At 37.5% G+C, this 24,426-nt stretch overlaps 1 protein-coding gene across 6 annotated transcripts in view; it reads left to right on the top strand.

The window, feature by feature from the left end:
• Positions 1–24,426, top strand: part of TJP1 (tight junction protein 1) — a 106,188-nt gene that overhangs the window by 8,744 nt on the left and 73,018 nt on the right. For all 6 annotated transcript variants that reach the window (XM_035023991.1, XM_035023990.1, XM_035023989.1 and 3 more), the window contains exon 2: positions 15,110–15,166. In XM_035023991.1, the coding sequence (XP_034879882.1) occupies positions 15,110–15,166 (57 nt within the window). The remainder of the gene's footprint in view (positions 1–15,109; positions 15,167–24,426) is intronic.

The raw sequence follows: 24,426 nt of genomic DNA, 5'->3' as shown, positions 1-24,426 counted from the left end.
TGTAAATCTGGATTTTTATGTAAATTATCTTGATTTAAATGTCAGCTGATGTCATTTTTTTATGCCTTTTTACTGTGAAATACAATATCTATATAAAAGTACATAAAGCAGATGTACATTAATAAATTACTGTAAAATGAACACCCATGTAAACACCATCCAGGTCAAGGAATAAAATATTGCCAGCTTCTCAGAAGCTTTCCGCCTTGCCTGTTCCTAATAATATTACCCTAGTAAGGTAGCCATTTTCTTGACCATAAGATCCATATGGTGATCTTCCTAAATAACACCTTTACTCTCCCAAGGCAATCACTGTTTTGACTTTATGTTTTTAAGATTCATATGTTGTTGTGTATGAATTCATTCATCTTCATTGCTGTATAGTGTTCTATTGCACGAATATACCACAGTTTATTTATTGTGCTGTTGATGGACATTTGGGTTATTTCCTGATTTGGGCTGTTAAGAGTAATGCTTCCATAAACACTTGTACATTTCTCTTGGTGATCACACAGTTCTCTAAGATTTGTATTTAGGGATGGAATTGCTGCTGGATTATTTCGTGTATCTTCAATTTTAGTAATTGAAATAGTCATTGAATGATGTGTTTTCCAAAGAGGTTGTACCTTTACGCTCTTCATCATCAGTGAATGAGAGTTTCTTTTGCTTTGTGTTTTCACCAGTACTTGGTATTATTAGACACTTTAATTTTAGCCCTTCTGGTGGGTCTTTAGTACAATCTCATTGTAGTTTTAATTTGCATTTCTTTGACTAGATGAGATTGAGCAACTTTTCATGTTTATAGCCTGCCTGTTCAAGTTTTTTGTCTACTTTTCTGTGGGACTTTTTCTTATTGATTTGCTTTATATTTTTTGGATAAAAGCTGGTTGATTGCATATATTTTAGATCTATTTTCCAACATGGTGGTTCTCTCTTAATGGTCTTTTCATTAATAGAAGTTCTTAATTTGAATGTGGTTTGAGGGTAGTGGCACAGCAAAAAAGGGCAGCAAAAAAAAGTTTCGAGAGAGAGAACTGTCAGCCGGCCAGATCCTGCACAGAGAGAGAGCAAGGAAAGGACGGGAAAGGTTATCCTTGAGTAACCCTAAGTTTAGTTGCTTTGCTGTATGAGTTTAGGCTATGGAATCTGAACCTTGAGTCTTGCTTGATAGCTGTTTTCTTATCCATGAAATGCAGATAATGATGACAGTACCCATCCTAGGGTGGTTGTGCACTCTGCGCAATGCCCAGCATATAGTAAGCTGTTATGTTAAGCTGTATCTTTTTAAAAAACATTTTAAGTGCCCCCATCTTAATATTAGAGAAGAGGCATGCAGGAATTAGGGTTTTCTGTGTGTGCATCCGTGTATGAACATTTAATTTGTGTATTTATGTATGTACATATTTATTTGATACTGGACATAGATTGGCCTATAAGTTAGATGTCCCAGTCCAGCAAGATGTGCTGTGGTTTCAGAGAAGTCCATGGGCTCTGAGATACTTTTGAAAAATTTATTACAATAGCATTAAGACATGCAATCTGTATTCTGATGGATTAGAGAACAGAAATTAAAGACCATTCCAAATCCAGTGCACAGTTGGAATATCTACTGGTATGGTAAGTGATTAGCAAATTCTGTTCAGTTTTTAACTCTTGAGCACTTTGTAGTTTTCCACTTGTTCTGTGTGTACTTTCTAGCAACCCCTAAAACTCCCCTCCACTCCCCCAACATACATATACATACATACATACATACATACATACATACATACATTATAGTCTCTCTGGATTCCTGTAATAGCTCCCTAAGTATAATATACCCCTTCTTTCTCACTCTTTTCAAAATCCAAGTTTTATTAGTTCCCCACCCCAACACAACCTCTTCCTAAAACTCATAGACTTCTTACTGCCTTTAGAAGTAAGACCAAAATCCATGCAATGGTCATTAAGTTCCCTCTGGATTATTTGACCCCTGCCTATTCCTCTGGCCTCATCTTGCATCTTTCTCCTCCTTGCTCTGTGTTCTTAAACTATGCTGTCATCTTTTTGGTTCCTAGTAGATGTTGCACTTCCACCAAGTTTCTTGGAGTTTCTCTCATGGCACTGTTTTTCTTTCCTTTGTAGTACTTACGTAAGCCTGTGATTATATATTTAGTTGTGAATTTTTTTTCTCCCACTAGATTGTAAGCTCCATGAGAACAAAGGTCAATACTGATTGTGCCCTATTACTCACAGAACTTAACACAGTGTCTAACATATAATAAACTCTCAAATATTATTTGAATGAAAGAAAGAACCTGAGGGCTCTTGCACATACTGTTTTTCTACCTGGAAAGCTTCCCTACCTTCATCCCTCATTCACCAAGCACCTGTTCCAGTTCTGTTCCTCAAGAACCATGTCCTGAGCCCCCAGATTAGGTCAGAACTCTCCTTTAAGCTCTGTATACTTTCTCTTTGTAACACTAGGGCAACTTCTACATATTTTCTGCTGGTTATTTGGTTAATATCTGATGTCCTTCCTAGACTTAGAGTGGCCTTTTAAATAATGTTACTCACTTACTGGTAATAGACCAGATTAAAGTCAGCTTAGAGACTCCTAGAAGGTACTAGCACATCTCCAGATCTAGCTGCATTTTTCTTTTCTGAGGGGAGGGGGCTGCTGAAATAGCCATCCCATGGAAAATTTACTTACTGGCCTGGCATCTTGGTAGCAGCATTCTTTGGGTCTTCCCTAGATCAGTAATTAATTTCTGGTCCCCTCATTAAGGAGTGCGCTGGTTGGATGAGCACCAGGTGTTGTATGGAAGTGTTGATCACCATATTGTATACCTGAAACTGATATAACACTGTATGTTAACTAGCTGGAATTTAAATAAAAGCTTAAAAAAAAAACACAAGGAAGACCTACAGCTGGCCAAAAGACGCATGAAAAGTTGCTTAACATCGCTAATCATCAGGGAAAAAGCAAATCAGAACTACAGTGAGATACTACCTCACACCTGTCAGAATGGCTAAAATCAAAAACACAAGAAACAACAGGTATTGACAAGAATGTGAAGAAAGGAGAACCCTCTTGTACTGTTGGTGGGAATGCAAACTGGTGCAGCCACTCCAGAAAACACTATGGAGGTTCCTCAGAAAGTAGAAAATAGAACTACCCTAAGATCCAGCAATTACACTACTAGGTATTTACCCAAAGGATACAAAAACATTAAGTCTTAGGGAATACGTGCACCTTAATGTTTATAGCAGCATTATCAATAATAGCCAAATTATGGAAACAATCCAAGTGTCTATCATCTGATGAATGGATAAAGATGTGGTATATATATACAATGGACTATTACTCAGCCATCAAAAGAACTAAATGTTGTCATTTGCAAGGACATGGATGGAGCTACAGAGTGTAATGAAGCAAAATAAACCAGTCAGAGAAAGACAAATACATGATTTCACTCATGTGGAATTTAAGAAACAAAACAAGCAAAGGGTGGGAGGGTGAAGAGAGCGAGAGAAACCAAGAAATAGACTCTTAAGTATAGAGAACAAACTGTTGGTTGTGGGATGGGGGTGGGTGAAATAAGTGATGGGGAGGGGGGGAGTAAGGAGCACACTTTTGATGAGCACCGGGTGTTATATGGAAGTGTTGAATCACTATATTGACACCTGAAACTAATTTTTTAATAGATATTTTGATTTTTTTTTTAAGATTTTATTCATTTGAGAGAGAGGGAGAGAGAATGAGTGCTCATGAGCAGGGGGCAGGGGGAGAGGGAGAAACAGACTCCCTGCTGAGCAGGGAGCCCAATGTGGGGCCCAATCCTGGACCCCGAGATCATGACCTGTGTCAAAGGCAGACGCTTCATGGACTGAGCCACCCAGGCGCCCCCACCTGAAACTAATATTACACAGTATGTTAACTATATTGGAATTTAAAGATTTATTTATTTTTATTTATTTGACAGAGAGAGACAGCGAGAGAGGGAACACAGGCAGGCAGAGTGGGAGAGGGAGAAGCAGGCATCCCACTGAGCAGGGAGCCCGATGTGGGCCTCGATCCCAGGACCCTGGGATATGACCTGAGCCGAAGGCAGACGCTTAACGACTGAGCCACCCAGGCGCCCCTATATTGGAATTTAAATAAAAACTTTAAAAAAAATTTCCTAGTCCCTTCAGTTTATCTTCCCTTTTTTTTTTAAGATTTTATTTATTCATTTGACAGAGACAGACATAGCGAGAGCAGGAACACAAGCAGCAGGAGTGGGAGAGGGAGAAGCAGGCTTCCCTCGGAAGAGGGAGCCCAATGTGGGACTTGATCCCAGGACTCTGGGATCATGACCTGAGCCCAAGGCAGACGCCTAACGACTGAGCCACCAGGTGCCCCCTATCTTCCTTTTTTTTTAAGTGGAAGCATTTCATATCCATACAAAAGTGATGTAGAGTATAAAAAATCCCCACATTACCATCACCAGGTACAGTTATCATATTATGGCCAGTTTCATCTATACTTCCAGGGCATTATATCCTCGCTCCCCCATTATTTTGAAGGAAATACCAGGCTTTTTTATCTGTCAGTATTTGAGTATATATCTCTAAAAGATAAGAATTATTTTTAAAAAGAACAGTAATGACCATTATCACACTTTAAAAATAAATTCTAAATCCAAAATTCAGTGTTTAGTCAATGTAAAGTTTCCAATTGTCATAAGTATGAACTTCACTTTCTAAATGTATTTTTTAAAAATCAGGATTCAAATAAGGTCCTCCTGTGTGGTTGTTTGGTGTATCTCCTAATTCTCTTAAACTATAAGGTTCCCCCGGGGCACCTGGCTGGTGGAGTATACAACTCCTGATCTCGGGGTTGTGAGTTCGAGTCCCACGATGGGTGTGGAGATTGCTTAAAAATAAAATCTTTAGAGCCTGGGTGGCTCAGTTGGTTAAACATCTGCCTTCAGCTCAGGTCAGGATCCTGGAGTCCTGGGATCGATATCGTCAGATTCCCTGCTCGGTGGGGAATCTGCTCCTGCTGCTGTTCATTCTCTCTCCCTCTCTCTCTCTCTCTCTTTCTCTCTCTCGTCAAAGAAATTTTTTTTTTCAAAGTGGAATTCACCTGAGTTTTCTTCTAGTATTTATATGGTTTTATTTTTTACATTTAGATCTATAATTGTTTTGGAGTTTATTCTTGTGCATGGTGAAATACAGATCTAATATGTTTTTTCCAGATGACTGACTAGTTGTTCCAGCACCATTTGATTAACAAGTACATCCTTTACACCAGCAGGTAGAGATGTTACCTTTCTCATGTCCTAATTTGCTATTTATTTTGGTGGTCTATTTCTGGATTTTCCATTCTATTCCACTGGTCTATTTCTCTAATCATGTACCAGTACCACGCTTCTCATTATAGAATCCTTATAGTATGTCTTAATTAAGAGGCCTTTAAGTGGTAGGGCTAGTTCCCCCCTGGTAGGTTTTTTGTTTTTGTTTTTGTTTTTTTAGCCTGTTATTACACTCAAATGGAAACATATAGTATGTGTTCTTTTAATGTCTGGCTTGTTTTGTTCAACTTGAACAACATTGTGAGATTCCTCCATATTGGTTCGTGTAGTTGTACTTTTATTTATTTCATGGCTGTATAATATTGCATCGAGTGAATGTTGTAATGGTTTTCTATTTTATTGCTGATGGGCCTTAGGTTGTTTTTGGCTTTTGATTATTCAGAATAGTGCTTTTGTGAATATTCTTGTAGTGAATGTACACACTTTTGTTCAGTGATCATAGTGTTATGCATATTGGCAGATTTCAAAGTGGTTATACCAGTTTACACTCCCACTAACTCCCACTAGTAGTGAGTTCTGATTAGAATGTTCACTAACACTACATATTTTCTTTCTCATATTAGCTCATTGTGTGAATTTCTAGTATCGTTGTGTTTTTAATTTGTATTCCCCTTTTCATTAATGAAATATAGCACTTTTCCCACATGCTTATTGGCCATTTTGATACCTTCTTTTGTGAAGTTTCTTCCTTGAGTCCTTAGCGCATCTGTTCTATTAGACTGTCTTTTATTGATAGCAGTTCTCTGTGTGTTCTGGATATGAACACTATGTTGGATATATAGATATTAGCAGGTTATTTTTTATTTTTTGACAACAGATCAAGTTTATTAAACTTTTATATATCTGCCATTAGCATTACTTTAAAAACCCAGTTTTACATAAAAATTAATGATGTTGCTCTTTGTTGTATTTGGGAAAAGTCATCAAGTTTTACCTACGTGGCTTGCATTAAAACTGGTGTATTTACTCTCTTCGTGTTGAATCTTGAGCAATTACTATAGCCACCTTACTGGTAAGATTTTCAGCCTCAAGATGCCTGATCTTAGAAGCAGGAGGGAGCTCCCTAAACAGTGTGTCTAAGGGAGGCTTACCAGTTGAATCACAGCTTGTCACCTTTTGTGCCTTACACATTTTGTGATTCGTTTAAAATAGTTTTAGGGTGTGATTCACTTAAAATAGTTTTAGGGGGGTGCCTGGGTGGTCCAGTCAGTTAAGCGTCCAACTCTTGGTTTCAGTTCAGGTCATGATCTCATGGGTGGTGAGATGCAGCCCAGTGTGGGGCTCTGTGCTCAGTGGGGAATCTGCTTGCAGATTTTCTCCCTCTGCCCTCCCCAGCGCCCCCCCCTACCCTGTGCCCACATGCGGACTCTCTCTCACTCTCTTTCTCTCTCAAATAAATAAATCTTTAAAAAAAAAATAGTTTCAGGGTTTAAGGTGAAGTAAGAAGGCTGATTTTAAAGAAGTGTGACCTGTTGAGTCTGCATATTTGGTCTGTTTTCCATTGAGTGCTTTGTTTATCATGGTTTTTCATGTATCTTATTTAAAAATTGAAAAGATTTTTTAAAACTTCTTTATTTTGAACTTAGAGAAGAGTTTTAAAAATACTAGTTTCCTTATATCCCTCATTGCACTCCCCTTAACATTTTATACGGCCATAGAACAATTATCAAGGATAAGAAATTAACATTGATAAAATAATATTAAACTACAGACTGTATTCAAATATTGCCAGTTTTCAGGATTCTACATTGCATTTGGTTGTTCCTTCCGGTTGGAGTCTTTGAATCTGTAACAGACTCTCAGTCTTCCCTCTGTATTTTATGACCTTTATATTTTTTAAGAGAATTGATCTGTTATTTTGTAGAATGCCCCTCAATTTACTTTGCCTGATACTTTATGATTAGAATGAGATGATACATTTTTGGCAAAAACTATAAAAATCATAATGTGTCCTTGATGCATCATATCAAGGGGTTCATGATATTGATTTGTATTATTGGTGTTTACCTTGATCACTTGTTTAAGGTGGCATTTCTCCACTGTAAAGTTACTATATTTTTGTAATTGATAAATATTTTGGAGGAGATAATTTGAGGATGTGCTAATCCTGTTACTCAAACTTTCACCCACTAATTTTAGCATCTATTGGTGGATCTCACCTGCAACCCCGTCTCATTTGTGGGGTTTGCCTGATGATAATTCTGTTTCCCTTTTTCTTTCCATGTTTGTTAATTGTAAGTAAGGAGGGCTGTTCATTTCCCATTTATTTATTTGATTATATTGGTATGGACTCATGAATACCTATTTTATTTTATGGGTTAAAATCTAATACTATCATTATTTACTTTGTTGCTCAAGTTATTCCAACTTTGGCTGTTAGAACTCCTTCAGGTCAGTTGCTGTGTTCTCTGAGCAGACATCCCCCTTTTTTCAAGCAATCCCTTAATTTCTGGTATCACATGATATTCCAGGTTAATCTTACATATTTTCACCCTGAAGCCAACCACTTCTCCACGGAATCCTGGTTGATGTTATTAGAGGATAATATTTAGAAATTTAGATCTCCATGACGGTTGTGCTCACTGTAGTTGGGGTTTTTTGTTTGTTTGCTTGCTTCCAGGCTTTTTCAGCAGATAGAGCTAAAAAATAGACATATGTATAATAATCTGTGCATATCTACATGATTCTTTCTGTATCTGTATATATGTCTAAAACCATGGGTTTATGCTTAGATTCCAGTCTAATGGAGTTCATTTTAGCCTTCCTCCTTTTCTTATAACTTTTTTCTCTCAACAGTAGAAACCCAGCTCTCATTATAGTATATTTACTGCTTGGTTCACTTCTAGTATACATACAAAATAGTTTCAAACTTACACCCATACCTCCAGGAGAAAGACTTCTTAACTAGGCTACAGAATTTCTATATAGTTCTTTTAGTTTTTGGCCTTACAGCATTCAGTCAAAATACTGTTTTCCACAGTTACTTTTTTCTTTTCCACAGTTAAAGTTCTTTTCTTCCCTGCCTTATTCATTTGTAATAGAGTTAGGTTCATTTGTTACTGTTTGTATTCCATTTTTGGTACTCTCCCCTACCCCCATACTTTTGTTTTAATGTTTGGTTTGGTTTGGTTGTTTTTTTGATATGAGAAGGATATATATGGTGAAACAATATTGTGGTTCTAAGAGTCAGAGCTATGTAAAAAGATACACTCAGTCATCCCTGCCACCCCAATCCCTTTTCCCTTTCTGCCTGGAAAGTATTTGAAAAGTCCTTTATCCATCTTGAAGCCATTACAAAATGTCAACCTAAAAAAGAAAGGAGAGAGAGAGAAAGAAAGAAAAGAGTCAACCTAAATATGGTTTGATTTTTGGTAACTGGAAAGCACTCCGTTTTCTATAGTGTCTATAACTGTCCCTGATGAGAATTTCTCAATGTTTAATGTATGTATAATGGTAACTTAGTTAAGCTGATTATCCTTTCACATTGATCTAAGGGCAGTGGCAAATACAGTGATTTATTTGTAAACTTGTATTTTAATGTTTTCTGATATTTATCATTTGTCTCCTAAATTGCCAACCAAGGAGTTGACAGAATAAAGTAGTTGAAAATTTAACTGATGTTGAGTATAGTGGGGTCTTAGATACTAAATTTACTTACTTTGTATTGAGACTGTCATCCTGTAGTTGCTGCATTCTTATTTTGATCATTATTTGAATTCTTAAGCTTCGTTAGTTCTTAACTTATATTTGAGAAGTTTGTTGAATCCCTGAGTGTCTCTCAAGACCTCTCTTCATTTGACTTTAGATTTATCTTGGACATCTCCATTTTGCTTGTTTACTTGACAGTCCTTTGGATCAATCCAAATACGTATTTTCCCTACCTTTTAACACGGACTCTAGTCTTTTTCTTTGTACTAGATTTGTATAGTAGTGATCACAATTGAAATTAAATACTTACTTGAAAAGTCAAGGAGGGCAGGGGTCATCTGTTTTATTCACTAAACTTAGGTTGTACTTTTTAAGTTCCTGGCTCAACCTGATCTCAGTAGATAATCTTGCATTTTATTTTGCGTGGAAAGTAGCTCAAAACAAAACAAAAACACTTTGGAGAGCAGAAGAATTCGGAAATAATTCAGTGTAGTAGCTCTGCCCACATAAGGACCCCAGAGAGAGAGCGCCACTTGATTTTCCTAATGGAGAACAGCAAGTTACCAAGTGTTCAGCAGGCTGCCTCATTTAAGAGATAGTACTGACTAAACCATTCTAGGTATATATTTAATATTTAAAGGTCCAACAATTTAAAAAACATGGAAATTTTATTCTTTTGTGATATCTTCCATTTTTATATTTTATTTTGGTGTATTCTCTGAACAAGTATTTTGTATTTTCCTGTATCCTCACTGGCTGTTCCTTTTCAAGTTCTTTGGTTCTTCCTTTTCCCCCCTAAAATATTTGTATTTAACAGGGTCATCTTAGTCCTTGGGTAATTGGATCTTTTCTCTTGGGTTCAATACTACTTTGTTGATTACTTCTAGATCCTTATCTACTCCAGATCTCAGTCTTGGTCTTCAGCCCTGTATATCCAGCTCCCTACTGCCTGTGTCTCTGCTTCGATAGTTCCACAGGCACCTTCAATTTAAGATGTCTAAAACTGAATTTGTAATCTTTTCTTCTTCCTGCCTTTTACTCAGCTACCCAATTCAGAAACCTATCGCCATCTTTAACTTACCCCCTTTTCACTTTAACTTTCTAACTGGTCTCCCTGCCTTAGATCCATCTTCCCGGTAACAGCCTTCAGAATGAGGTCGGGCTATGTCACGTGATTGCCTGAAATTCCTTCGTGTTTTCCCATTGAGTTTCAAGTCCTTAGCATTATATTACAAGGCCTGTTGTAATGGCACTTTTGCAGCTTCTCTTTTTACCCTTTCCTCTTCCACAAATTGTACGACTCAGCCATCTCAAAGCCAGCTTTATGTGCAGCATCAACAACCTTGCTGATGTGATGTTTCCTTTGACACATCTCTCCCCAGTTTAACTGGTCATTCTCCAAGCTTAAACTTGAATATTGCTTTCTCTGGGACTCTGTCTCTAATCTTTAACAGGCAGAATCCTCCTCTTCTACACCATTCATGTAGTGTTATAAACTTTCTCCTTGAGCCCTTTAGGGAGAAAGAGGTATCTATTTTTGGCATCCACAAAGCTTAGCATATCTGGTAAATGTTTGTTGAATGAATGAGTGAATAAATGAAGGGTTGCTTTTAAAATAACAGCTGTAAGATGGTAAAACTTAACTGACTATAAATCTTGATCTATATCTAGATAATGTTTAGGAGCTAAGATTTTCCTTCATTTGTAGAACAGTTGCCTTATTTTATTCTATTTTGGATTTGGTTTTATTCCAATTACAGGTTCATCTTGTTTTGTCAGTTCTGTGTCCTCCTGCCTTTTTCCGCATTTGATCTGTAATCAGCCCTAAAGGACAGCAGAACTGCTTAGAATTGGGATCTGAAGTTTTGGCAGGAATCCCTTCAGAGTTGGTGATCTGAGTAGTGCCTTCGCCAGCTGGAGCTTAGAACAAAGAAACCAAACAAACTCTTGGCAGATTCTGAAATGCAGCTTTTTGCTTCTTCAGAAATTGTGATTCTAGTCAGTTGATGCTGACTTAGAAATGTATGTAGAACTCAGAATCCAGTAGTCACGAATTGCACTCTTCATGCCTGCAATACCTCACTAATTATTGAATATGTAGCCTGTTTGAAATTGGAATTATAATTGGACTACAGTTAGAATTAAAGTCTAACAGAATCTTGGAGCCAGAAAGGACCTTTTACTTGAGATAATTTCATCCAGTTCTTTAATTTTACAGGTAAGGAAAAAGAAGGTCACCTATCTAGTATGACGGATTTGGACTCTGATCTCAATATTTCTGGTTTAGTTCATTTTCTGTTTTTATTTATTTTTTTTAATACGGAACTTTTTTTTTTTTTTTTAAGATTTTTATTTATTTGACAGAGAGAGAGAGACAGTGAGAGAGGGAACACAAGCAGGGGAGTGGGAGAGGGAGAAGCAGGCTTCCCACTGAGCAGGGAGCCTGATGCTGGGCTTGATCCCAGGACCCCGGGGATCATGACCTGAGCCGAAGGCAGACCCTTAACAACTGAGCCACCCAGGCAACCCTCATTTTCTGTTTTTAACAGCATCTTTCCAGGTTACTAGGGAATAATAGTGCTGGAATTGTGCTTAAAGGAGTAACACTTTTTTCCTGGGTCTCCCAGAAACTTAAATGCTTTGGGAATGAGACTATAGATTTACCAGAAGATCCTTGTCCAAGTTACGCAATTATGCATTGTTTTTCTTTTTAATAAGAAATGAGAAACAAGTTTACAATAAGGATGTTGAGTTTTAACAGTCATTTATTTGAATAGGTGATAGATGAACTTGATAAAACACTATAAAAGGGGTCATAGTGAAAATGTAAGGTATTCTTAGGTATTTTTCCAAAGGAAACCCTCTGCTCCCCCTTTTCTAAGGTATAAAAATTCTCAGTCATTAATGAACATTTTTTCTTTTTGTAGTGCTTATGAAAATAGTGTTTGATTTATTAGTATAAGAACTGTTTTATATCAGTTTTAGCCTTCAATTTCTGAGTGATTTATTGTAAGAACCCCCTCCCCAGTTTATGACGATCATTTTCTCTTTTTTAAGTTTTTTTTTTTATTTATTTGAGAGAGAGAATGATCATTTTAGAACATAGCAAAGTTGAAAGAATTTTACAGTGGATACTTGAATATTGACAAGTAAGAGTCTATCATTATATTTTACTGTATTTGCATTATCACAAATCTATTTCTTCATCTCTTCACTTCTCTGTTCATTCAGAACTCCTCATAAGGTCTGCATAGTTATTATACAAACAGCTATGGATAGAATTTTGCTGCTTTTGCCACTGAAGTAACCAAAGGCTAGAGAGTAGAGAGGGAGGACATGCTTCCTGATTTAAACTGGGACTACAGTTTTTTGTTTTGTTTTGTTTTGTGGTTTAAGTGATAGGATTGGCAAGGCATAATATTATAGATTAAATTGGTTTAATGTGCTGGTCAAGAGCCAGCACAACTAACTGCCTTTTTAATGTCTCATTCTCTATTGCCTTCTTGTACTACCTAAGTCTCCCTTGTGATAAATCAAGCTAATAAGGCTATGTTTGGCTTTAAAAGAAAAATGAGCTATTATATTACCCTCTCTTGGGAAACCATTGAATTAGTTGAGATGTGTACTTTTCTAATTCCTCCAACAAAGAAACGTATCAACTTTGATTGGAATGCCGAGAACAGTTGTAGTATTTTTAGTTTTTCCCTTACCCAAACAAAATAAATTTCTCTTACTGCACTTCTCTTGAAGCTTGTACATTAAGACCTTAATGTATTAGATCCCTTACCAACAGTAGAATAAATACTTTTTATGATCAACAATAAAACAAAATAATCTTAAATACTATTTGGTTTCCTAAAACAGTGAATAATAGATATTTGAAGTTTCAAAGGGGATTTGGTGAATGTGGTTTAAAATATATTGGTAGTTTATTCTGATTAGGAATGAAGAAAGGAAAGCAAAAGGATAAAATACCTAGTGAAAAAATGTTACTCATAATCACTTCCCTTTGAAGATGATCATTTTTAACATTTTGTGTCCTTGTAGCCTTCCTTTTACTAGTCATGTTTAAACATAATTAGGATAACAATGTATAAGCTGTTTGATAACCTGCTTTTCTCTCCTTAACATTAAATGAATTTTCTTGTTTGACTAATATTCTTTTACAAAATGAAAAGCTGGTCATTAAAATCATATGGAGGATGATAAACTGCTTCATACCAAAGAGGGTGTTACCAAGGTACTTGCCTGTTGTCAGATCACTTTCCCTTTACACTGATAGGGAAGAGATTAAAAAGGCAGTGAAGCAATGCTACTGGTTAAAGTGGATCAAGAAAAGATGAGCTTAGAGCTATGCAAGCAGTTCTCATTTTTAATAAGTCAGCTAAGATTGGACAAACTGGCAATTATTGCAGATATTTTTATCATGTATATTTCAGTAGGACTCTCGATGTTTAGCAGAATTACTCATATCATCGTTGCTTCACATTGATGGAGGAATTTTTTTTTTAATACATTAAATCCTGGTCAATTTTTGTGAAAAAACAGAACAGCTTTGTTTCTAGCAGAGGTCTCATTAAAGGGAGGTTTTGCTGCATTTGATTGGAAGATTGAAACAAAACTCTGGTAAGGTTGGTAGTTCTTATCTATGGGAGTGAACAGAGAGATCCTTTCTCTCCCTCTCTCATTCATCTGGCAGGAAAGTTAATCTAGTTGCTTTGAATTTAGGGAAGCAGGCTTTCTTTATAGGGATTCATTTTCTAAAGTGGCATAACCTCGATTAAAGATGCTATGGGAAAGGAGAAATGGGTCCATGGCACCTTGATGGGCATATTCTCGTGATGCTAATGACAGCAGTGTAATAGAAAACGGATCTCACTTGTGAAATCAGCATTTATAACAGTGGGTAACCCGTGATGTTCTGAAATGTGATGCTCAGCATTTTCCCCTTTCATCCTGCCTTTTGTTAATTCTGGAAAGGCCTTTTTTTTTTTTTTTAATTTTTTTTGTTTGTATGGTATATTTTTAGTAACCCAGTTCCATGAAATGAGACTCAATTACTTAAGCCTTTAAGAGCAATTAACCCAGTTTCTAAGAAATGTTTTTAAAATTCTTTAGTGCTTATGCCTTGGATAGTAACTTATTTCCTCTCTAGTAAGAGGTTCGTTTGTTTTTTTTTTTTTTAAGATTTTATTTCTTTATTCATGAGAGACAGAGAGAGAGAGGCAGAGGGAGAAGCAGGCTCCCAAGGAGCAGAGAGCCCAATGCGGGACTTGATCCCAGGACCCTGGGATCATGACCTGAGCCGAAGGCAGACGCTTAACCATCTGAGCCACCCAGGCGCCCACTAGTAAGAGGTTCTTAACAGGAGGTGAACCTGAACTATACTGTGGTTTGAGTAGTACCTGAATTGGAGCTGGTGTTGTTTTAATTTTATGGTTACTCTTGGGGTATTTTGTAGTTATTTGTTTTGCTTTTTTTTTTGTTATGCCTGTACATGCATGCATGTATGTGCATGATACATATACTAGAAAAAACTTTTTTTCCTTAGGGTTATAAACAAAGCTTGAGAAGATAATTCTGTAGCAAAACTGAAACTAGGTGGAGCAGTAGTGTTTAACTGTGTGATTTTAAAGCAACCAATGTCCAAACCTATCTAATGGTCTTATCTGGTTTCCTGTTACATGTATATTTATAATTACTGAGTTCAGAGGTATTTGACTTTAACTTCCTTTGCGCAATATAAGGAATACTTTTTAAAATGTTTTGTCATTAGATATTTTAAAATAGTACTATTCCAACTTTTATTCTTTTCTGTCTGATGTTAAGTATAAAGTTACAGAATTAGCTTGAATACTTATTTCAGCTGGCATGAAATGAATATAGAGCAGCATCTGTCCAAATTAAGTTAAAAACAAAGGAAGTTCCTGTGTGTAGTTTCCTGTCTCTTACAACAAAAACAAAGCAAATAAAAAACCTTCCGTAATTATTAAACTCCTTTCAGAATATCTAATATTAATATATCTATTTGGTATTTCAGTGGGCAAATTGCTGGATGTTCTCACTTTATTAAAGACATTTTCTTAAAAGATAAATGATTTGTTTTTCTTTTCCTTTATCAGAACACAGCAATGGAGGAAACAGCTATATGGGAACAACACACAGTGACGCTTCACAGGGTAAGTTTCTATTGCAGTAAATAATCTGTGTATAACTCAGGATACTGGTAGCTTTGAAAAACAATAGAGGAAAGCCAGATGTCAGGAAGTCGGAAGAAAGGGGAAAAACTTTTCTATATTCCTTTGTTTAAAATTTAGAGTTGCAATAAATTCTTTATTAAGGTTAAAAGTGAACATGATTACTTTTTCATATATTCTTTTGGTGGTTATTTGTATGTTTGTTTTTTTTTATCCCTGAGTAAGATATTAAGTGATTTATTTTTTAAAAATTTGAGCTATCGGATAAAAGACATTGTGTGTTGGTATAAATTGTAAACTGCTTCAACCTTTCTGAGTATATGTGCACTTATTGTAGGCTTGGGGTTTAAAATCAAAACAGGTTGTGTGAGCAGTAAAATCTTAAAAGATATTCTTGATTTGAAACATGTAGACCCAAGGTGTTGCTTAGGGAATTGGAGATGGACAGAGAGCACATAGCAGTAAGCTGGGTAAGAGTTAAGAGCTCTGTCTGAAGAGAGACTGTCCTGAATTTGAATCCTAGTGCTGCCTCTTTTCCTTTAGAAATGGGCAAGTGATCTAATCCCCTGCTAAAGCCTGGGTTTTCACAGGTTTAAAATGAGGCTAATGGCGCTTGTTTGTGTTTAACATGAAGTAATAAGCCCCTCCTATAACTCCCCTTTTCCGCCTTTGAAGAGCACTAACTCTTCTGATTACTCTTCCCCTTAAAGAATGAATAGAAGGAGATCAGAGAATTTTTTTTTTTTTTTTTTTTTTTTTTTTTGAGAGAGTGCTAGTGTGTGCATGAATGGGGAGGGACAGAGGGAGAAGGAGAGAGAGACTCTTAAGCAGGCTCCATGCTCAGCACAGAGCCTGACACGGGCCTCCATCCCATGACCCTGAGTTCATGACCTGAGCCAAATCAAGAGTGGCTGCTTTAACTGACTGAGCTACCCGGGTGCCCTGAGATTAGAGAATATTTAAATACTCCACCGTACTGTTTCTACCAGCTGTGTCCATTACTAGGAAAGTGGCAAGGTGTAGGTAAATCATGTTCCTGAACTCTGCCCATGATTATCTTGTGAATGTTTGAATCTGTATGTAATAGATAATGGGTAAATTAATTATTAAAAAACAGTGATTTCAGGGACACCTGGGTGGCTCAGTTGGTTAAGCATCTTGGCTTTGGCTCAGGTCATGATCCCAGGGTCCGGGGATCAAGCCCCAAGTTGGGCTACCCCGCCCCACCCCGGCTTGTGCTCTCTTGTTTTACTCTCTCTCTCTCAAATAAATAAAATCTTAAAAAAAACAAACAGTGATTTCAGATAAGATATACTTGACTTTTTTTTATGTTTCCCTAAATGGTAAAAGAAATCGTTCAGTAATAATGACCTTAACTTTTAATTTTTAAGGCTAAAATATGGCCAATTCCGAAATGTGGTAATAGATAGCAGAGTATTTAAATCAGATTAAACATGTTGTAAAATAACTTTATACCTTATAATTGTTTGTTTGGTTGTGATATAATTTGGTATTATTTATTTTACCACATTACATTTATTTTCTTAATACCTATATTGCTTTTACTGGTATAATTTGCATATAGTAAAATTTACCCTTAGAATACAGTTCTGAGTTTGACAAATTCATATAGTCATGTAACCACCAGCACAACCAAAATATAAAACTATCCCATTACCTGAAACTTTTTCTTGTACCCATTTGTAGTCAGCTTTGTTCCCTAACTCTAGCACTTGGCAGCCACTGATGTGTTTTCTGTTCTATACTTTTACCTTTCACACAGTCATGTAAGTGGACTCATACACTATGTATGTATACACAATATATAGCCTTTTGAAACTGGCTTCTTATACTCTCAGCCTAATGCATTTGAGATTTCTCCATGATGTTGCTTGTATCAATAGTTTCTCTTGTTGCTGTTAATTTTAGTTCTTCTTACTGCTTGAGTATCATTCCACTATATGAATGTAGAATAATTTGGGTTGTTTGCAGTTTTTGGTGATTTAAATAATTCTGCTCTCATGTATGGGTTTTTGTATGAACTTCACTTTTCATTTCTCCTGGGTAAATACTTAGGAATGGACTTGGTCTGGGTCTTATGGTAAATGAATGTTTAACTTTATAGGAAACCACCAAACTGTCCTTACCATATTGTATCTCCACTACAATAGTTTTGTTGCTTTTGTATCATTATCAACATTTTAAATTATCAGGGTTTTTTTTACCCTTCAATTTTAGCCATTCTAATAGGTATGTAGTGTGTTTTCATTGTGGTTTTATTTTGCAGTTCTCTAAAGACTAATGATACTCAGTATCTGTGAGCCTCTCATCCACAGATCTTCTTTGGTAAAATGTATTTAAATCTTTTGCCCCCTTTTAATTGGGTTGTTTGTTTCCTTTTATTGAGGTGGGGGTTTTTTTGTTTTTTTTTTAGGTTGTGGTAAAATAAATATAAAATTACTGTCCGTTCAAGTCCTTTGCCCGTTTTTTAATTGGGTTGTTTTTAGTTGTTGAGTTGTAGGAATCTTTATATGTTCTTTTTTGTTTGTGTTATGTTAATCACCATACATAAATATCATTAGTTTTTGATGTAGTGTTCCGTGATTCATTGTTTGCGTATACCCCCAGTGCTCCATTCAGTACGTGCCCTCTTTAATACCCATGACCAGGCTAACCCATGCCCCCACCCCCTCCCCTCTAGAACCCCCTGTTTGTTTCTCAGAGTCCATAGTCTCTCATGGTTCATCTCCCCCTCCGATTTCCCCCCCTTCGTTTTTCCCTTCCTGCTATCTTCTTTTTTTTTTTAACATATAATGTATTTGTTTCTTACACAATTCACAGCGCTCACCATAGCACATACCATCCCCAATGTCTATCACCCAGCCACCCCACCCCTCCCACCCCCCACCACTCCAGCAACCCTGAGTTTGTTTCCTGAGATTAAGAATTCCTCATATCAGTGAGGTCATATGATACATGTCTTTCTCTGATTGACTTATTTCTCTCAGCATAATACCCTCCAGTTCCATCCACGTCGTTGCAAATGGCAAGATCTCGTTCCTTTTGATGGCTGCATAATATTCCATTGTGTATATATGTATATATATACATATATACACACCACATCTTCTTTATCCATTTATCTGCCGATGGATATCTTAGCTCTTTCCACAGTTTGGCTATTGTGGACATTGCTGCTATGAACATTGGGGTGCATATACCCCTTCGGATCCCTACATTTGTATCTTTGGGGTAAATACCCAGTATAACAATTGCTGGGTCGTATGGTAGCTCTATTTTCAACTTTTGGAGGAACCTCCATACTGTTTTCCAGAGCGGCTGCACCACCTTGCATTCCCACCAACAGTGTAGGAGGGCTCCCCTTTCTCCGCTTCCCCGCCAACATCTTTCGTTTCCTGACTTGTTAATTTTAGCCATTCTGACTGGTGTGAGGTGGTATCTCATTGAGGTTTTGATTCGGATTTCCCTGATGCCAGCGATGTTGAGCACTTTTTCATGTGTCTGTTGGCCATTTGCATTTCTTCTTTGCAGAAATGTCTGTTCATGTCTTCTGCCCAATTCTTGACTGGATCATTTGTTCTTTGAGTGTTGAGTTTCATAAGTTCTTTATAGATTTTGGATACTAGCCCTTTATCTGATAGGTCATTTGCAAATATCTTCTCCCATTCTGTCAGTTGTCTTTTGGTTTTGTTGACTGTTTCTTTTGTTGTGCAAAAGCTTTTTATCTTGATGAAGTCCCAATAGTTCATTTTTGCCCTTGCTTCCCTTGCCTTTGGCGATGTTTCTAGGAAGAACTTACTTCGGCTGAGGTCGAAGAGGTTGCTGCCTGTGTTCTCCTTTAGGATTTTGATGGACTCCTGTCTCACATTTAGGTTTTTCAACCATTTTGAGTCTATTTTTGTGTGTGGTGTAAGGAAATGGTCCAGTTTCATTCTTCTGCATGTGGCTATCCAATTTTCCCAAAACCATTTGTTGAAGAGACTGTCTTTTTTCCACTGGACATTCTTTCCTGCTTTGTCGAAGATTAGTTGGCCATAGAGTTGAGGGTCCATTTCTGGGCTCTCTATTCTGTTCCACTGATCTATGTGTCTGTTTTTGTGCCAGTACCATACTGTCTTGATGATGACAGCTTTGTAATAGAGCTGGAAGTCCGGAATTGTGATGTCACCGGCTTTGCTTTTCTTTTTCAACATTCCTCTGGCTCTGCGGGGTCTTTTCTGGTTCCATACAAATTTTAGGATTATTTGTTCCATTTCTTTGAAAAAAGTGGATGGTGTTTTGATAGGGATTGCATTAAATGTGTAGATTGCTGTAGGTAGCATTGACATCTTCACAGTATTATTCAATCCATGAGCATGGAATGTTTTTCCATTTCTTTGTGTCTTCCTCAATTTCTTTCATGAGTATTTTACAGTTTTCTGAGTACAGATTCTTTGCCTCTTTAGTTAGATTTATTCCTAGGTATCTTATGGTTTTGGGTGCAATTGTAAATGGGATCAACTCCTTAATTTCTCTTTCTTCTGTCTTGTTGTTGGTGTATAGGAATGCCACTGACTTCTGTGCATTGATTTTATATCCTGCCACTTGACTGAATTCCTGTATGAGTTCTAACAGTTTTGGGGTGGAGTCTTTGGGGTTTTCCACATAAAGTATCATATCATCTGCAAAGAGTGAGAGTTTGACTTCTTCTTTGCAGATTTGGATGCCTTTAATTTCTTTTTGTTGTCTGATTGCTGTTGCTAGGACTTTAATACTACGTTGAATAGCAGTGGTGATAGGGGACGTCCCTGCTGCATTCCTGACCTTAGGGGGAAAGCTCTCAGTTTTTCCCCATTGAGAATGATATTCACTGTAGGTTTTTCATAGATGGCTTTTATGATACTGAGGTATGTATCCTCTATCCCTATACTCTGAAGAGTTTTGATCAAGAAAGGATGCTGTACTTTGTCAAAAGCTTTTTCTGCATCTATTGAGAGGATCATGTGGTTCTTGTTCTTTCTTTTATTAATGTATTGTATCACGTTGATTGATTTGTGGATGTGGAAACAACCTTGCAGTCCAGGGATAAATCCCACTTGGTCCTGGTGAATAATCCTTTTAATGTACTGTTGGATCCTATTGGCTAGTATTTTGGTGAGAATTTTTGCATCCATGTTCATCAGGGATATTACTCTGTAGTTCTCCTTTTTGAGGGGGCCTTTGTCTGGTTTTGGGATCAAGGTAATGGTGGCCTCATAAAATGAGTTTGGAAGTTTTCCTTCCATTTCTATTTTTTGGAACAGTTTCAGAAGAATAGGTATTAATTCTTCTTGAAATGTTTGGTAGAATTACCCTGGGAAGCCATCTGGCCCTGAGCTCTTGTTCTTTGGGAGATTTTTGATGACTGCTTCAATTTCCTTAGTGGTTATAGGTCTGTTCAGGTTTTCTGTTTCTTCCTGGTTCAGATTTGGTAGTTGATACATCTCTAGGAATGCATCCATTTCTTCCAGATCGTCTAATTTGCTCGCATAGAGTTGCTCATAATATGTTCTTATAATTGTTTGTATTTCTTTGGTGTTGTTTGTGATCTCTCCTCTTTCATTCATGATTTTATTTGGGTCATTTTTCTTTTTGATAAGTCTGGCCAGAGGTTTATCAATCTTGTTAATTCTTGCAAAGAACCAGCTCCTAGTTTTGTTGATCTGTTCTACCGTTCTTTTGGTTTCTATTTCATTGATTTCTGCTCTGGTCTTTATTATTTCTCTTCTTCTGCTGGGTTTAGGCTTTATGTGCTGTTCTTTCTCCAGCTCCTTTAGGTGTTAGGGTTAGGTTGTGTATTTGAGACTTTTCTTGTTTCTTGAGAAAGGCTGGTATTGCTATATTCTTTCCTCTTAGGACTGCCTTTGCTGCATCCCAAAGATTTTGAACAGTTGTGTTTTCATTTTCATTGGTTTCCATGAATTTTTTAAATTCTTCTTTAATTTCCTGGTTGACCCATTCATTCTTTAGTAGGATGCTCTTTAGCCTCCATGTATTTGAGTTCTTTCCAACTTTCCTCTTGTGATTGAGTTCTAGTTTCAAAGCATTGTGTTCTGAAAATAGTCAGGGAATGATCCCAGTCTTTTGGTACCAGTTGAGACCTGATTTATGACCTAGGATGTGATCTATTCTGGAGAATGTTCCATGGGTACTAGAGTAGAATGTATATTCCATTGCTTTGGGATGGAATGTTCTGAATATGTCTGTGAAGTCCATTTGGTCCAGTGTGTCATTTAAAGTCTTTATTTCCTTATTGAATTTTGGCTTAGTTGATCTGTCCATTTCAGTGGGGGGGGGGTTAAAGTCCCCCACTATTATTGTATTGTTGTCGATGTGTTTCTCTGCTTTTGTTATTACTTGCCTTATATAATTGGCTGCTCCCATGTTAGGGGCATAGATATTTATAATTGTTAGATCTTCTTGTTGGATAGACCCTTTAAGTATGATACAGTGTCCGTCCTCATCTCTTATTACAGTCTTTGGTTTAAAATCTAATTTGTCTGATATAAGGATTGCCACACCACCTTTCTTTTGGTGTCCATTAGCATGGTAAATGGTCTTCCACCCCCTCACTTTCAATCTGGGGGTGTCTTTGCTTCTAAAATGAGTCTCTTGCCGACAGCATATCAATGGGTCTTGTTTTTTTATCCAGTCTGATAGTCTGTGTCTTTTGATTGGGGCATTGAGCCCATTTACATTCAGGGTAACTATTGAAAGATAGGAATTTAGTGCCATTGTATTGCCTGTAAGGTGACTGTTACTGTACATTGTCTGTGTTCCTTTCTGGTCTGTGTTGCTTGTAGGCTCTCTCTTTGCTTAGAGGACCCCTTTCAATATTTCTTGTAGGGCTGGTTTCGTGTTTGCAAATCCTTTAGTTTTTGTTTGTCCTGGAAGCTTTTTATCTCTCCTTCCATTTTGAATGACAGCCTAGCTGGATAGAGTATTCTTGGCTGCATATTTTTCTCATTTAGTGCTCTGAATATATCCTGCTAGTCCTTTCTGGCCTGCCAGGTCTCTGTGGATAGGTTTGTTGCCAATCTAATGTTTCTGTCATTGTAGGTTACAGATCTCTTCTCCCGAGCTGCTTTCAGGATTTTCTCTTTGTCTCTGAGACTCATAAGTATTACTATTAGATATCAGGGTGTTGACCTGTTTTTATTGATTTTGAGGGGGGTTCTCTGTGCCTCCTGGATTTTGATGCCTGTTTCCTTCCCCAAATTAGGGAAGTTCTCTGCTATAATTTGCTCCATTATACCTTCTGCCCCTCTCTCTCTTTCTTCTTCTTCTGGGATCCCAATTATTCTAATGTTTCATCTTAATGGTATCACTTACCTCTCGAATTCTGCCCTTGTGATCCAGTAGTTGTTTGTCTCTCTTTTTCTCAGCTTCTTTATTTTCCATCATTTGGTCTTCTATATTACTAATTCTCTCTTCTGCCTCATTTATCCTAGCAGTTAGAGCCTCCATTTTTTATTACACCTCATTAATAGCCTTTTTGATTTCAACTTGGTTAGATTTTAGTTCTTTTATTTCTCCAGAAAGGGTTTATCTAATATCTTCCATGCTTTTTTCAAACCCAGCTAGTACCTTTAAAATTGTCATTCTGAACTCTAGTTCTGACATCTTACTGATGTCCGTATTAATTAGGTCCCTGGCAGTTAGTACTGCCTCTTGTTCTTTTTTTGGAGGTGATTTTTTCCATCCTTTCATTTTGTCCAGAGGAGAATAGATGAATGAGAGAACAAAATGCTAACAGGGTAACATAGCAACCCCAGAAAAATATACACTAAACAAATCAGAAGAGACCTGAAGCCAGGGGAAAAGGAAGGGAAAAAAAAAAAAAGGTAAAAACAAACAAACAAAAACAGAATACGAACACATATGATCAGGCTTGTGCATAGATCAGTGCCACACACTAGATTTTGGGTGTATTTTCGTCTTTTAAAGGAAAGTGCCTCCCAAAATTTTAAAGAAAGAAAAACACATATGTACAAAAATAAGGGTAAATATGATAAAGGGATGGAATAGGACTGTAAAGATGAAAATTATAGAAGAATGTATAAAAGGAATTGATAAGAACCTGGTTGAAAAAAGAAAAGAGGATTTAAAAAGAGGGGAGAGAATGTGATCATGCAGAAGACTAGAACAAAGCCATACACTAGAGATTTAGGGTAAATTTTGGTCTGTTAGAAGAAACTGTATCCCAGAATTTTAGAGAGAACAACTTATATATACATACACACCAAAAATAAGGGTAACTACTCTAAGGGATAGAATATGACTCTAAAAATGAAAAATGAAAAATAAAGATTTTTTAAAAAGGGGATTGCTAAGATGTTGGTTGAAAAAGGGGAAAAAAATTCATAAAAAAGTTTTTTAGAAAATTAACTTTGCAAGACTAAGAATCATGGGAAAAAAGCCATGAATTCTATGTGCAGTATTCCCCTAACGCTGGAGTTCTGCCATTCTCATTGATCGGTAAACTTGGTCTTGGCTGGCTGTTCTCCCTGATCTTTTGGGGGAGGGGCCTGTTGCCGTGGTTCCCAAATGTTTTTGCTGGAGGCGGAATTGCCCCGCCCTTGCCGGGTCCAGGCTAAGTAATCTGCTCGGGTTTGCTCTCCAGAGCTTTTGCTCCCTGCAAGCTTTTGGTACAGTTTTGGAGGATTAAGGTGAAAATGGTGGTCTCCCAATCTCCGTCCTGGAGGAGCCGAGAACTCGGGGCCCTGCTCCTCAGTGCACCCCCAGAGAAAAGCAGTCAATCACTCCCGTCTCCCCGGTCTCCAGCTGCACTCCGTGCTCACCCAGCCTGTGACCGAGCGTTTCTATCTCTGGCACCCGACCCTGTGTGGAGTCTCCAAACCCAGCAGATCCCTGCGGTGCGCTCCCGCGGGGCTCCTCCCCAGGGGAGGAAGGGGAGTCTCCCCGGATCTGCCGCTTGTTGGGTCCCTGCTGGAAGAGCAGTGGCCTGACTGTGCCGTGGATCACGGTTTATGGCAACCCTGAGCTGAGAGCCTGCTCCTTGGCTCCGTCTCTGCAACCGACCTCCCGCTCCGATACCTGGGAGCTCTGCCGCACTCAGGCACCCCCGGTCTTTCTGTGACCCCGGCTCCTGAGACCACACTGTCCCAGTGAGGGTTCCACTCCCAGCTTAGCCACTGGAGCGACGTCCCTCAGTGGAGCCGACTTCTAAAAGTTCCGATTTT

Source organism: Mirounga leonina, unplaced genomic scaffold (genome assembly GCF_011800145.1).
Source record: "Mirounga leonina isolate KUSES-001 unplaced genomic scaffold, KU_Mleo_1.0 Mir_178, whole genome shotgun sequence".
Lineage (NCBI taxonomy): Eukaryota > Metazoa > Chordata > Mammalia > Carnivora > Phocidae > Mirounga > Mirounga leonina.
This window is presented reverse-complemented; position numbering and strand designations above follow the sequence as displayed.